This window comes from Amblyomma americanum, chromosome 8 (genome assembly GCF_052857255.1).
Source record: "Amblyomma americanum isolate KBUSLIRL-KWMA chromosome 8, ASM5285725v1, whole genome shotgun sequence".
Lineage (NCBI taxonomy): Eukaryota > Metazoa > Arthropoda > Arachnida > Ixodida > Ixodidae > Amblyomma > Amblyomma americanum.
In genome coordinates, this window is record NC_135504.1 from 99,964,522 (window position 1) to 99,979,963 (window position 15,442).

The 15,442-nt window shown below is 48.4% G+C and overlaps 1 protein-coding gene across 1 annotated transcript in view; it reads left to right on the forward strand.

Annotated features, from left to right (window-relative positions):
- The first annotated feature begins 14,703 nt into the window (after nucleotides 1-14,703).
- LOC144102646 (sodium-coupled monocarboxylate transporter 1-like) overlaps nucleotides 14,704-15,442 on the forward strand; it is a 63,980-nt gene continuing 63,241 nt past the window's right edge. Inside the window, exon 1 of the mRNA XM_077635862.1 lies at nucleotides 14,704-15,318. Within this exon, the coding sequence (XP_077491988.1) occupies nucleotides 15,208-15,318 (111 nt within the window). The 5' untranslated portion in view covers nucleotides 14,704-15,207. The remainder of the gene's footprint in view (nucleotides 15,319-15,442) is intronic.

A 15,442-nucleotide genomic window follows, 5' to 3' on the forward strand; every position in this document is an offset into this window, starting at 1 on the left:
TATCTTCGACGTATACCGTCGGCCTAAATGTTCGTGCCAAGGAGCGAAGAGCGGGAAGCTCGTCGCTCCTTCATGACGTTTCTCTCCCACATCAAGTTTTAAGTTTCTTAGTTCGCAACCATGCACTTCTAGCGTCACTTCCCTGGTGTTAGCGGTGTGTGTCTATGTACATGAAGCGTTTGATTAGTAAGTGTAACGGGCTCACTGGGCCGGTGGACGCCTCAGTCGCGCTGTGAGTAGATGTAAAGAATAAAACAAACATGGAATTGCCTTTTAAGGTGAAAGCCTTTAATGGCTCATACTCCCGGTCGAGATCTTGTCCGTCCGTTGCATTACCAACCGGAAGTCACGACAATGTAAGTGACGTCATATCGTCCGCCCGTCCGTTACGCTCCTCAACTCGATAAGAAAAAAATCTTGGTGCACGATTGGATTCGAACCACCATGCTTCCGTTCCGCAGCCGAGCATGCTAACGATCACGCTTTGTCTTTATTGCCTGTTTCGACAGTTTACAACAGATCACAAACATGTTCTGCGCTACATTCTCAAACATCAAGAGCGGACATGCGTTTCACTCACGTGAGAAAATCAAAACCTTTTCAAAGAACACAACTCTCCCATCAACTCGATAACTTCATCTCCAAACCATAGCTCCTTGTACATTTCCCGCACCTTAAATATGTTTTATTTGAAGTATAATCTCGGAAAGACCGCGCATCTTCATTGCAGTGACGTACAGCCATCCTGCTTCGCCAACTGCGGTGCAGGCCAAGAAGGAAAATTACATCGTATTTATAAAGATCGTACTCAACGTCCAGTAATCTTACCCCGCACGGCATCAAGGATAAGTCTTTCTTTATTGCACGCTGGAGCACGTCCCAAAAGAGCAGCGCATCGCAGCAATCAATAAAGACGTGTTCTATTGACTCTGGTTTGTGACATAACAAGCAGTCAGCACCCCATGGCAAAGACAATCCCTTCTCCTCCATCCATGTTTTAACCGGCAACGTACCAGTATGCAACTTTAAGAAAAACGTCTTCCCACCCGCTGGCACCACCATTTCCCTCACTCTTTTTAAAACATTTCCTCCATGGCCTCCATTATACAGAGATCGATATATTGGCTCAGGGAAGACACGGACAAGTAAATCTTTTAGCAATTTCTTACGCGTGACATTTGAAAGGTATTCCAAACTGAACCGAGCATTTAAAAACCGGAAAGCAAAGACCACTTATTTCAAAAATCTACTTGCACTGTATCGCAACCCGTCTTTAAGTGAAAATAACATAGTTTGGCAAAGCAGAAGAAAGCCTCACTTTAATAAAAGTCCACAGGAAAGGGTCGCGTTGATCTCGAAGAAACAAATCTTGAGACCACCTGCCTCAGGCACAAATGTGGCAAAGAAAGACGACCCCCTTTTCTCAAACGCAGAAATGAATTATCACGTTTAGTCCTCTCCCATGAGGACTGCAAAACAAAAACAGCGAAAAAGCGATGAAACTTTTGAACGTTAAGTCGAGAGCACGAAAGGACCTGCAACAAATAGCACAGTTTTGAAACCAGGTATACACTACATATGTTTGCACGCGCGAATATAAACAGCTGCTTTATCGACCATTTCTGTGCACGCATGGTCAGTTCTTGAATTTTCTCCTTCCAAAAGTCTTCTTTATCTTGATACTTCTCAAGAGGAACACCTGGGTATTTGGAAGGGACATGGACCATTTTACACTTGCATTCGACGCCTTTCCGCAAAACACTCTCCAGCGTCCTAGACAAGAACTACAGATGCGTTGGCAGTAAGTAGCGTAGTCATTAGCATGAAACAAAAGCTCTGATTGGAACTAGACATCAGCGCCTTTGTTTCATGCTAACGACTACGCTACTTCCTGCCAACGCATATCTAGTTCTCCTTGTCTAGGACGCTGGAGAGTGTTTGCAGAAAGGCGTCGAATAAGACGGATGCCTCCCAAACGCCCTCCAGTGTTTCCAGCATTACAGGTTCACAAACAATTGTGTACTTAATCAACATCTTAACCACACATCATTGACACAAGCAGCAACACCGCGCTAAAGGCTTTTGCCTCACAGCACTTTAGGTCAACAAAGTGCACCCCCCCCCCCCCGGATTTTTTTTAGGAAAGTAAATTGCGCCGTAATTGTCTAACATTGTCCCACCTCGTCTATTCTCTGCCCTTCGTCTTTTGGCTAGTTTATTTATTCGTTTCTGATGGCGCGATACGATCGCCGTGGCGCCGCGCACTCCCGGAATTGGTTCGTGTCGTGTGCCTGGAACCCAATTACGCGCGGTAATGGACACTACTGTTTGCATTTTCAGGTCTTGTTTTTGTTGTGGTATTGCGCGCGCTGATGTAGTACACTAGTGCTGGCATTTCCAGTGTTTTTACTGAGCATTTGCCGTTTTCCTCTCGAGCATCGGTTCATTGCTTATTTTAGAGGAAGTTAAACGCGCCAAGTTGTTTCTACAATGTTTGTCTATGCTGAAACCAGCTGCATAGAGGCTTAATCATTTTATTTGTAACGCGAGATGTCGACAGAGATTTCTGTAATGATTTCACGTATACGTTCCACTTTGCGTTTTTCAACATTACATCAGGTGGTTGTCGTGCCTTACCCCGAATGTTCTTTGTCAGCTAAGTCTGTTTTTCGACGACCGATGACCACTGAGCCAACTTGTGCTATCGCCGCCGCCGAGTTGTTCAAGTATCTGTGGACACGACTCAGCCCAGTGGAGAGTTCGCCTGCCACGCCAGTCTGCTGGTATGTTATTCAAGGCGTTGTTACCACCACCGTGATAGTATATTTCTTACGTAAAATAAATACCTTCCAATTCAGAAAAAAAAATTTGGGCACCAAGATCCAAAAATTTCAAATCAAGAAGATTAACTGGGCACACAATCCGGTAATTATAAATATTTGAAATTTTTAGACATGTTCCTGCAAGATGATTTCTCGTGACAACCAGAGTTGGCTAAACCCACGACGTGCGTAAAAAAGATTCTCACTTTGAGTTGATGTTATCTACTAAACCATAATATTATGGAACATATTCAATGCTTGTGAATATTCACATAATGTACAATTTGTACAAAGAATACATACACTATCACAAACGGTTTTTTTTGTCCTAATCGCCACACAAAGTTCTTTCGGTCCTATGCTTTCTTGAACTATGCGTAATAATATCTCCTTATACTTGAAACATATGTCGGTGAGTTATATATTTATTAGTAGATAACTTTCTTTAGATTGGAGCGTTAAATATTTGCGATTATAGCTTATTCTTTAAATAAAGACCTCCACATTTAGCAAAAAAAATTAAAACCACCCAGCTGATTAAAGTATAAAACTCATCAGGAATAAATATGCGTACTATATATGGCCATCATAGATTTGGACATACAATTTTAGACGTATTCTTCTGATGTATTTTGTTGTTCGTAACCAAAGCTGGCAAAAACGAGAGCGGGCGTAAGCACAGCAGTTCAGCTCTTCATGTCCAAAAATATTTTGTACTGCGAAATAATTTTTCTTTACAAAAAAATTTGTCCCCTCTCTCCACTCATCAGGAAATGAAATCCAAGAGTTTATCAGCCATCCATTGCAAGATATTGTCACGTAGTGGTGACGGCAGTCGAAGCAGCGATGAAGACGGACGAAAGGGTCTTCTAAAAGAACTGTTTATTGGGCTGACTTGCACCCAAAATGGACTGAATCACTCGGCGGCGGCGAAGCGACAAGCGTGCTCGGCCGTCGTCGAACAGAATCCCCGCCGCTGTCGGCCGTGCTCAATTTAAAGCTGATAGCGAACATTCGAGATAAAGGCCGCAAAGTTACTAGAACATTCCGGAACAACGTAGAATCAGCTTTGCCTGGCTGCGATCAATCGAGATAAATCTAGTCGCGTCTTGCGTCGCAAACAAAGCGATAAGGCGGTGTCGCGGCAGATTTGAAAAACGAACAAACACTGCAAATATTGGCGGCATTACTCCCCTCTCAAAGAAGCATCGACCCGATGCATTAAAACAATTAATGCGACTAGTAAGGGGAAAAAAAAACAGATCTTGCGAAAATAGAGCATGGAAATGCAGCGGCCTTTAGCGGGCATAATACGGCTTCAGACGGACTACATGGACGACTTCTGGTCGTACGCGGCGTCGCTGGGATGCAGTCATTGCGTCAGGGATGACTTCATAATCCAGTTCACCCAGCCGACGAAGAACCTTGTACGGGCCGAAATAGCGGCGCAAAAGCTTTTCACTCAATCCACGGCGGCGAATGGGCGTCCACACCCAGACTTGGTCTCCTGGCTTGTATTCCGCGTTGCGTCTTCGTAGGTTGTAGCGTCTGGCGTCGGACCGCTGCTGATCTTTGATCCGTAATCGGGCAAGCCTTCGAGCTTCTTCTGCGCGTTGAAGGTAGGCGGCAACGTCGACGTTCTCTTCTTCTGTAACGTTGGGCAGCATGGCGTCTAGCGTGGTCGTGGCCTCCCTGCCATGGACGAGCCTAAAAGGCGTCATCTGGGTGGTCTCCTGCACTGCGGTGTTGTAGGCGAAGACGACGTAAGGCAGGATGACATCCCAGGTTTTATGTTCGGCATCGACATACATAGCGAGCATATCGGCGATGGTTTTGTTCAGGCGCTCGGTCAGTCCGTTGGTCTGCGGATGGTATGCAGTTGTCCTCCGGTGGCTGGTTTGGCTGTAGCGCAGGATGGCTTGCGTGAGTTCCGCCGTAAATGCTGTTCCTCTGTCCGTGATGAGCACATCGGGGGCGCCGTGTCGAAGAAGAATGCACTCCACGAAAAATTTGGCCACTTCTGCTGCTGTTCCGTTCGGTAGGGCTTTCGCCTCGGCGTAGCGGGTCAGGTAGTCGGTCGCTATGATGATCCACTTATTTCCAGATGTTGACGTTGGAAAAGGGCCAAGCAAGTCCATGCCAATCTGCTGAAAGGGTCTTGAGGGAGGTTCAATGGGGTTCAGAAATCCTGCTGGTCGTGTGGGAGGAGTCTTTCGTCGCTGACAATCTCGGCACGTTTTCACATAGTGTGCGACATCGGCAGACAGTCGGGGCCAGTAATACTTGTCTTGAATGCGGCGGAGGGTGCGAGTAAACCCGAGATGTCCAGCTGTCGGCTCGTCGTGTGAAGCCTGTAGAACTTCTTCGCGGAGACAAGTAGGTACAACAAGGAGGTAGGCTGTTTTGTTCGCTGTAAAGTTCTTCTTCACAAGGACCTCATTCTGCACACAGAAAGAAGACAGTCCTCGCTTGAATGAAGCGGGGGGTGAAGAAACCTTGCCTTCCAGGTACTCGATGAGGCCTTTTAGGTTGGGGTCCGAGCGTTGCTGCTGAGCAAAAGAGCTTGCGCTGATGGGTCCCAGGAAGGCGTCCTCATCGTCGTCCAGCGGCGGTGCATCTACAGGGGCTCGTGAGAGGCAATCGGCGTCAGTGTGCTTGCGTCCGGACTTGTAAACGACGGTGACGTCAAACTCCTGGAGACGCAGACTCCATCGAGCGAGTCGGCCAGAGGGATCCTTCAAATTGGCAAGCCAGCAGAGCGCGTGGTGGTCGCTGACCACCTTGAACGGCCGTCCGTAGAGGTAGGGGCGGAATTTCGACGTAGCCCAGATGATGGCAAGGCACTCCTTCTCAGTGGTCGAATAGTTAGCCTCGGCCTTAGAAAGGGAACGGCTAGCGTATGCGATGACCTTCTCCAGCCCGTCACTTTTTTGAACGAGAACGGCGCCTAGTCCCACGCTGCTTGCGTCGGTATGAACTTCAGTATCGGCGTTTTCATCAAAATGCGCAAGGATCGGTGGGGACTGTAAACGACGCTGAAGTTCCTTGAAGGCTTCTGCTTGCGGCGCTTCCCATTTAAACGGCACGTCTGCCTTCGTCAGTTGGGTCAGGGGCTCGGCGATGCGCGAAAAGTTTTTCACAAATCGTCGGTAATATGCGCATAGTCCGAGAAATCTGCGCACTGCTTTCTTATCGGCCGGCGGTTGAAACTGTTCAATAGCAGCTGTTTTCTGCGGGTCTGGGCGTACTCCTTCCTTGCTAACGATGTGGCCTCGAAACAGCAACTCTTCGTAGGCAAAGTGGCATTTCTCTGCTTTCAAGGTTAGGCCAGACGACTTGATTGCGTCTAGTACTGTTCGAAGTCTTTTGAGGTGCTCTTCAAAGTTCGAGGCGAAGACAACGACGTCATCTAAATATACCAGACAAATCTGCCACTTCAGGCCTGCCAGCACTGTATCCATTACTCGCTGAAACGTCGCTGGTGCGGAACAGAGACCAAATGGCATCACCTTGAACTCAAACAGCCCATCCGGAGTTATGAATGCTGTCTTCTCGCGATCTCTTTCGTCGACCTCAATTTGCCAGTAGCCGCTCTTGAGGTCCATCGATGAGAAATATTTGGCGTTGCAGAGGCGGTCCAGTGTGTCGTCGATGCGGGGGAGGGGGTAGACGTCCTTCTTTGTTATGTTGTTCAAGCGGCGGTAATCCACGCAGAATCGAAGTGCGCCGTCTTTCTTTCTCACTAGAACAACCGGTGCCGCCCATGGGCTGTTTGAAGGCTGGATGACTTCGTCGCGAAGCATTTCTTCGACTTGGTCCCGGATGGCTTGTCGTTCTCGCGGAGACACACGGTAGGGGCTTTGACGGAGAGGTCGGACGTGTTGATCCGTTATAATGCGATGCTTGGCAATTGGCGTCTGTCGCACCTTCGGCGATGTCGAAAAGCACTCACTGTAGTTTTGAAACAGATTGCGGATCTGGTCTTGTCTGTTCCGGTGCAGGGCTGGGTTGATGTCGAAAGTGGGCGAGTTCTCTTGGTCAGGCGGATCTTCTGCGGAGGGGTCGGAGAGGGCGAAGGAATCTCGTACGTCAGATATTTCGTCGTAGAAAGCAATCGTCGTTCCTCTGTTAATATGCCGGTATTCTTCGCTGAAGTTAGTCAGCAGTACTTCGGCCTGGCCATTGCGGAAATGTGCGATGCCTCTTGCGATGCTGATTCCTCGGTCTAGTAGCAACTGCATGTTCCCCTCGATGATGGCTTCAGAGTTTATGGCTTTCGTGGCGCCTACGGTCACGATAACGCTTGAACGGGGTGGGACGCTCACTTCTTCCTCCAGGACACTTAGGGCAACGTGATTTTCCCGAGTTTTCATCGAAGCGATGGCTTCGTCTGTAGAAAGCGTGATCAGCTTGGATCGCAGGTCGATGATCGCCTGATGCTCATTAAGGAAATCCATACCCAAGATCACTTCGCGGGAGCATTGCGGTAGCACAATAAAGGTCGCAGGATAGGTATGTCCGTTGACAGTCACTCGCGCTGTGCATCGTCCTGATGGCGTAATGAGGTGGCCCCCAGCGGTGCGAATTTGTGGGCCGTCCCAAGCCGTTGTGACTTTTCTGAGCTGCGCAGCGAATGTTCCATTCATCACCGAGTAATCGGCTCCTGTGTCGACTAGAGCGGTAACTTTCCGGCCGTCGATAGTCACTTCTAGGTCGGAGGTCCTGGGTCTTGCATTGCATGTCGCTCTCGGCGTCGGGTCAGGCTTCGTCGCGTATGCGAGTCACGGGTTGGGCGTGTGGTCGAAGCTCCTCTGGGTGGCGGCGTCGATTTCAAGGTAGCTTGCGTCGTGGTCGAGGTTCTCATTGTGTGCGGCGTCGGTGCAGCGAGTGTCGGTTCTTCATGCGGCGTCGCGGGTGCAGCGTCTTCATGGGGCGTGGTCGGTGGAGGATCTTCGGCGTTTAGCTCGTGAGCAACCTCACCTCCAGAGGTTGCTGCCTTTAGTTTCCCCTACGGGGGCTGGGCGACCTTCCTCGTACCGCGGCTGCGTAGCTGCGGCGTGGCGACGCAAAGCGCGAGGTTGACGGCGATGGTGAGCGCGAAAAGCGGTTCGGCGTGTACTCTTCTCGACGCAGGTACTCGTCGATTTCGTGCGGACGTTGTCCGAAGCGTGGTCGTGGGGCGTTAACGGCAAATCCTCGAAGACCGATACGTCGGTACGGGCAGTGACGAAGAATATGGCCGGCCTCACCGCAATGGAAGCACAACGGCCGGTTGTCGGAAGTCCTCCAGGCGTCGCATTTCCTGGGGCTTGAGGGTCGGTCATAGGCTGGGCGGGCGGGGGCTGGGAGGCGGCGTTGTGGACCAAGTGGCTCATCTCGGGGAGGACGTGGGGGTTGTCGTTGGGGCTGAGCAGTCCTTACTGCAGCGGCGTAGGTCATGGCCTGGGGTTCTGTGGCCGTCGGGGTGCCAAGTGCCTGTTGCACTTCTTCCCGTACCACGTTCATCAGAGTCGATGCTTGTGGCTGTGGGGAGAATGGCAGTAATAGGCGTAGCTCCTCTCGGACGATTTCGCGGATAACGTCCCGCAAGCTGTCGCTGGTGGTGGCCGGCGTGTCCGAACGGATTGCATAGGCAGAGGAAGGGCGGTTGTACTGCCGAGCTCGGACGTCGAGGGTCTTCTCAATCGTGCAGGCTTCCTGCATGAATTCCTCGACCGTTTTTGGCGGCTGACGGACGAGGCTGCCAAAGAGTTGTTCTTTTACGCCGCGCATTAAGAACTGAACTTTCTTTTCCTCGGTCATCCCGGGATCGGCGCGGCGAAATAGGCGCTTCATCTCCTCGACGTAGCTGCGGACGGGCTCATTCGGAAGCTGGATCCTGGACTCGAGGAGTCGTTCGGCTCTTTCTTTCCTCACGACACTGGTAAATACCTTCAATAGTTCTCTCTTGAATAGCTCCCATGTCGTAAGGGACGACTCGTAGTTTTCGTACCACGTGCGTGCGGAGCCATCCAATGAGAAAAAAACGTGTCCAATCTTTGCCGCATCATCCCACTTGTTGAATGACGCCACGCGCTCAAATTGATCCAACCATTCTTCAGGGTCTTCGCCTAGGGATCCATTGAAAGTTGGCGGCACCCGCGGCTGCTGCAGTATGATCGGTGTCGACATCTTCGGCGAGATTGCGGTGCTCGTAGCCGCGTCTTTTCGCTGTCTTGTGCGGTCCGGCAGTTTCCCGAACTCAGGCTCCTCTCCCTGGAGACGTCGGCTGGCTCGCTGAGCTGCTGGCTCGTCCTCGGGTGCGAAGCGCTCAGGGCTGGCTTCACGACTTGAAGGGGGCGTCCGGAACATGGAAGGCTACCCCGCACCTCCACCAGATGTCACGTAGTGGTGACGGCAGTCGAAGCAGCGATGAAGACGGACGAAAGGGTCTTCTAAAAGAACTGTTTATTGGCAAACACTGCAAATATTGGCGGCAATATTATGAGATCGCCCCACTACCGGCCGGCTTTCGTGGCCTCTTCTAGGACGACCGAGCTCAATGGTCTATGCCAGGCGGCCGATCTTACAGCGTAACAATTGTACTTGGCGGAAGCTGTCCTCCTGATCGGATCCCTGGCAGCCCTGCACCATCTCGGTGGCAGTGAAGCGGCCGACGACCTGGACAAAAGCGCCCAGTAAAAAAATTGGCAGTGGCTTAGCTCGGCTATGCTAGGATATAGGTAGCGAGAGGTACGTTTCCCTGACTGAGCTTGTTGTGGTCACTATGCTTGTCAATGAGAGACATTGGGAATACACATCTTTTATTCATTTTGCTTAACACAGACGAAGACTTCCCGATGATCTGTGAAGTTGCATGCAGCGGTCCCAGTTTTGTCGATACACTATTTCGATTTGGTAGAGGCTCTGTAGTATACAAGCTCTGTAGTAGATCCTCATTGTGTAGTCAGGACGTGAGGGTCTGAAGCTAAATTAAAGTCAAACTTTTCTTTCATACGCTGACTAAGAGAGTCCTGTTTCCTGTTGAAATCAACCAAAGTCACACACAACTCTGAAACCGTTCCCTAGGCTGGTATTCACGTGGCAACCACATCAGTCGCCTGCTTGACAGATGTTCCCGGTGCCACGTAGACCTGCTCGCAAATTAATCCCGCCCGCCCTGCTCGGATTTAGCCACCGACACGTGGAAATATGCCATCGCTTATTTTTTAATCTAATCATTTTAAATAAGAGATGTAGTTTCCTGTCCAAATTCACCTCGTACCGCGTAACTCACTTCGTTTTTGTGACGAGGGCAGCACGTTACATTCTATAACACCCATGTGCTTGCTAACGAGGAGAAATAATAAGCAGCATGGTGTCTAGTCAGGTACTTACGGTCGCAGCTACAGCCCGCGTACAATGGCGGGTCGCTAGAGAGCGCCAGCGCGGTTGTTCAACAACGCCCGATAAAGATATCATCCAGTATTCGCTCGTACTGAACTCCTGGTATTCTGAAAATGATCTTTTTTTTTATTCCAGATGTTTGCCGTGAGGCATAATGAGAAAGGAAGAGGGGATAGATATGAAGGGAAGTTAGAAGGAGTGTAGACAAGCCTTGCTAAAAAAGTGGCAAAAGTTCTCGATAAAGCGATTATCAAGTGTCCACTTGCGATTGTTGCCCGGCCGTACCTCCGGCACTCATCTATGCGGCAGAAACGTGGAGGCTAACGAAAAAGATTCAGCTTAAGTTCAGGACAACGCAGCCAGCTGCGAAAAGAGAAATGATAGGTGTAACGTTTAGAGGCCGGAAGCTGGTAGAGTGGGTGAGGGAACAAACGCGGGTTAATGACATCCTAGTCGAAATCAAGAGGAAGAAATGGGCTTGGGCAGAGCATGTAATGCGAAGGCAAGATAACCGCTGGTGTTTAAGGGTAACGGAGTGGATTCCAAGAAAAGGCAAGCATAGCAGGGGCGGCAGAAGGTTAGGTGGGCGGATGAGATAGGAAGTTTGCAGGCATAGGGTGGGCGTAGCTAGCAAAGAAAAAGGTTAATTGGAGAGACATGGGAGAGGCCTTTCGCCTGCAGTGGGTGCAGTCAGGCTGATGATGATGATGATGGTCACGATGATCGAGGAGAATTTGTCAATTCAAGGAGTCAATGCTCGTGTTTAACATTAGCTGGCGGAGGCTCTCAGGGCTCGAACTGTCCGATGTGAAGCACTTCCTCCTCCTCTTTCTCAAACAGTAATTATATATGGACTGCACTTTCAGTTTGGAGCCATGGGAAGAAGAAAAAAAAGGTTTCCTGTCTAACTGCGTATTCCTCTCTACGTGGGGTAAACATGTACTTAGCACCAGGATTGCAATCCAGCCATTGCGGCAGCAACCGCAGTCTTGCCCCTGCCGTTCTTTCCAGCATTTAAGCGGTTTCTCTCGAACAAGTAAAATTAAAACACTTTTTTTTTGTTAAAACACAACGCTTCCATGTCAACCATAGTCGTTTGTGCCTTCAGTCCAAAGGGTTGTATCTAGTAGAAGTGCACTTGTTGCCGTGGAGATAATGAGACGAAATTAGCGCGGTTTCATCGCGACAAGACAGCGCCCGACTGCTCTGTCATGCACGGGCGTGTTTACCTCCAAAAGCTTGCAAATTGTGGTTACAGCTTACGTCTTTGTTCACGCCTTGCTAGACCGGCATTAATTTTTGTCATGCAGTGCTAGCTAGACATGTACAACAATTATCAGCCGGCCTAAACACTTTTATCACAAGCAGCGATTAATAAAATAAGCAATTGTGAGTGCCAGCAAAGCGGCGCCATTGTGAAAACTCACAAATGCTACAACAAGGTACTTTCTTCCTCGCAGACATGTTCCGTTGCCAACTCAGCTGCGACGCACAGGAAATTATGCGACCACCTCGAGGCGTGTTGCCGTTCGTGCGCCTGAACCGCGCGATTAACCTGACGCTGTCGCCAAGCCAAGCCTTAGTGGTGACAGATAATACCTAAGAAGTTACGCCCAATTCTATGCTTTTGCACATGACTCAGTTTCAGGCACAGCGGTGCAACTGCAGGACTGCAAGTCTTTAGCACGGATACTGGGGCTTCGCTCAGCAGGCTAGCCAATCAGCTGAGCAAAAGCATTCTCGTAGGAAAAGATAGAACACAAAGCGACCGACGGAGGGAAAGAGTATCGACAGGCAGGAAGGCAAAGGCCACAAAGCACTGTTTGTTGGCGGCACTGTACTACGCACGGCAGCATATGGGTGAAGGCAACGGGCATCTCAAATTCCGACAACAATTACGTGATCACAAGTTTCCGCACACTTCTCAAATCCAGTGAGGAGACGCCTGAACATCGTCGCGATTTTAATCGGTGATTACGTCACCATTACAAAATGCTAGCGCAAAACTACTTTGCATTATGTACCTAGAAGCTTCATACATTAAAATTCTTGAACAACCTCGAATTATCGAAAAACCATTCCTGCTTTTCTTTAGAGAGCATGCACTCTACGAAGAGTACAGATGTTGATGCTGTAAAGTAATCGTGAACAGAACTTGGACCAAACAGGTGGTGCGAGCTTAATGGTTTTTGGTACGCAGCGCTCGTCGCCGTAAGAGTGAACTGCAGGCGATATTTGAGTGTCACTGCCGCTATGGAGATGCATGAAGCGGCACTGGCGTGTGGTCGTGCGCATACGCGCTTGTGCGCAGAACTAATTTTACAATCTCCCCTCTTTGACTCTGCATATCCAAAGTCATCTGAAGTCACACATTACGCGCTCCTTGGCCTCCGGTGGTGGGCGCAGATGTCGGTGGAGCAAGTCTGCAGGTGTTGCAAGCCACGGGTAATACCCAGCAAAGTAGTGCCAGGTTCAGGTTGGGGTGGGACTTAGAGAAGTAATAATAAAATACGATGCAGTAGTCCTTCCAAGAAAATTATATGATGCAATAACCTCATACAGGCTTCGTCACATGTCCAGCATTCTCGGGCAAATATTTTGAAAATTGTAAGATACAGTTATGGAAATACTGAAGGTCATGGTCCATTCTTCTTATAGTAGCAATGCCTTTCTTTTGAAGTGTTTCCATAGAATGCATCAAACAATTAAGTAAGCCGTATAAAACCAATAGCGAACGTTTTTGACGATTGGAAAAATGTTAACAGAAAAAATTGCAAGACTGTTGTCGGGTGATCTGCGGATATATCGGCTGCTATAGTGAAATCTCACATTGTATGAAAAAGTTGCGTTCATGAAGAGTTTTCAACTCAAAAATGCTTTTGTCCAGGATTGTAGGGCATGCAAATACAATACAATTTTTAAGATATCGTACGACATTTCCTTGAAAAATGTATGATTTAGCAAAAAATGAACGACGTTCGTATGACAAACTGTATTAGGTTATTGAATCATACAGCTTTTTTCACCATGGAAAGGTTTGACGATTGTTAGGTGGACTAAAACTGGTACTAATCCACAGATGCAATATTTGAAAAAAAGCGTAAAATTTGTCAGAAACATGTGCGCAATTTTTATATCTTTATTATTTCGTTTACAAATTCGTACTTTTTTATGAGACGGATTTTCACGCACCCCTGAAATTAGCAGCCAGAAAAGTCATTTATGTTAAAGACCACGAACTAGAAATGAGAGTCTAGAATAAAACTTTTTCTTCTCCTTTTGTTAAACCCTTACAAATGTTTCTTTAGGTAGTCTAAAGACTGCCGATACACTTTTGTTACTAACGCATACGGATTTTTATAGGCTAATTCTATATACCAGTCTATAGGCAATGCAAGCCTTACGGACAATCTATAGAGAACCTATAGAGTTAAGGCCGCGCACCTTTAGCAGACTGTTGCCTATAAACAGTATATAAACTATGAACACACAAAAGGAATATGAATAGGAAGGAAATAGAGTATATACCAAGTCTACAGAAAGCTAAAAACCGTGTTTATAATGGAACCTATTGAATTCGTTAGTGAAAACAAAGAAAAATTTCTAGATAATGCAGTACTTTCTGTTGGCTATAATTACAATTCCAAGTCTGTAACAGAAATGTGCCTTTCCGTACTGGGAATTTCAGCGCGTTGCGCAGAATAATTTCCGAGAAAAAGGTGCAGTCGTGTAAAGGCATACACTAAAATTAATCACTAAGCTTTTTATGCCAAAATTTTAAGCCGCGTTTGTATCTGCTATTTCTGCGCATTATTTGTGCCAACTTTCATTTGCGTAGTTTTCATTATCGGGTTGCTCCAGCATAAATTATAATTACTAGTTCTAAAGTCCGTTATCGCACAAAACGTGCAATGAAAGCGAGCAGCACGCCTAACTGCGGCCATGTTTAATACAAAGGCAGTTCAACTAAAAAAGGAGAACTCTAGTTTCGGATAGTTGGTTCATGATTCACAGAGAAAACGGCGCGAAGAATGGGGACAAAAGAGAAACAAACACGACACGACCAGCCCCAACTTATCATGCTATCTCACGCGCACCTGTGTGTAAGCGAATACAGCGTTGCACTGTGTCTTTCTTCTTCTCGTCAGTATTCGGGAGGAAATAGTCAGCTGGAAAGCAGGTGAGGCCGACAGCAGACTTTTGTTTTTCCTGCAGTTGTGATAGTAATTACACCGAGCCTCTCTTATTAAGCCCATCACTTCTGAAGTGACCAACTGAGTGCCTAGGGAAAGGTTATATACAGCCTCGACAGAGCACAGTGCGATACCATAGCATAGGTACAGTGCCTTGTGGAGAGCCGACGCTGCGATCGTTGTGCGGCCGCTGACGTCATCATCGTAGCCAACTGCAATGAGTGCAATCTGCAAGAGAGGACACCGGCCGCTTCATTTCAAGCAGATTGAGGTGAGGCAGATTGACAGCGTTCATCTGACTGTGTGCATGGGCGAGACGTCTATAAGGGCACTGGTAGCCTTTGAGTAGATCTTTTGCTGCGCTTCTGTGCCATCCTGGGCGGCATCATGACACCACCTCGCTGAAGAAGAATTGTACACGTGAGTCGCGAAGCCGGCGAAATCTGACGCAAGAGGCTTGGACCAAGAGAAACACAGCCACCAGCAACCACATAGGCGGACGCAGGCAGGACAAAGTAACTGATTGTGCCGAAGAAAGCAGGTAGGCTGGGTAAGCTGGACATAAAACATCCCCGGAAGTCTGCTTCAGAAGGATAAAGAACAAGAGAGAGTCTTGAACAGTGCCGTCAGAACCGTAGAAAGGAAGTTTGCATTTCAGAAAGCAATCACGGGATTCAAAGGTACAAAGGTCGATCATCCATTTCCGTAGACACCAAGACAGATCCGCATTGCTTGCCTACGCGAGAAAACGTGAGGGTCGACAGAGACGAAAGTAGTTTCATAGCGAGGAGAGAAACTACTGAGGCATGACTGTCCCCAAGAGTCTGGATGCTGCTGACTGCGCCGTGTTCGGCGTGCTCACCGCCCTTGGGTACCTGCTCGGCATCTACTTCTCCGTGGCCCGTCAACGGTGCCAGGTACGTTTTTGCACAAGGATGGACTACCATCGATTCATCTCAGAACGAACTGTAGAGTTCAGCATTTGGGACAATGGGTTGCGTTACTTCGAAATAACGTTACTGACAGGTCGGCAGTTTTAAG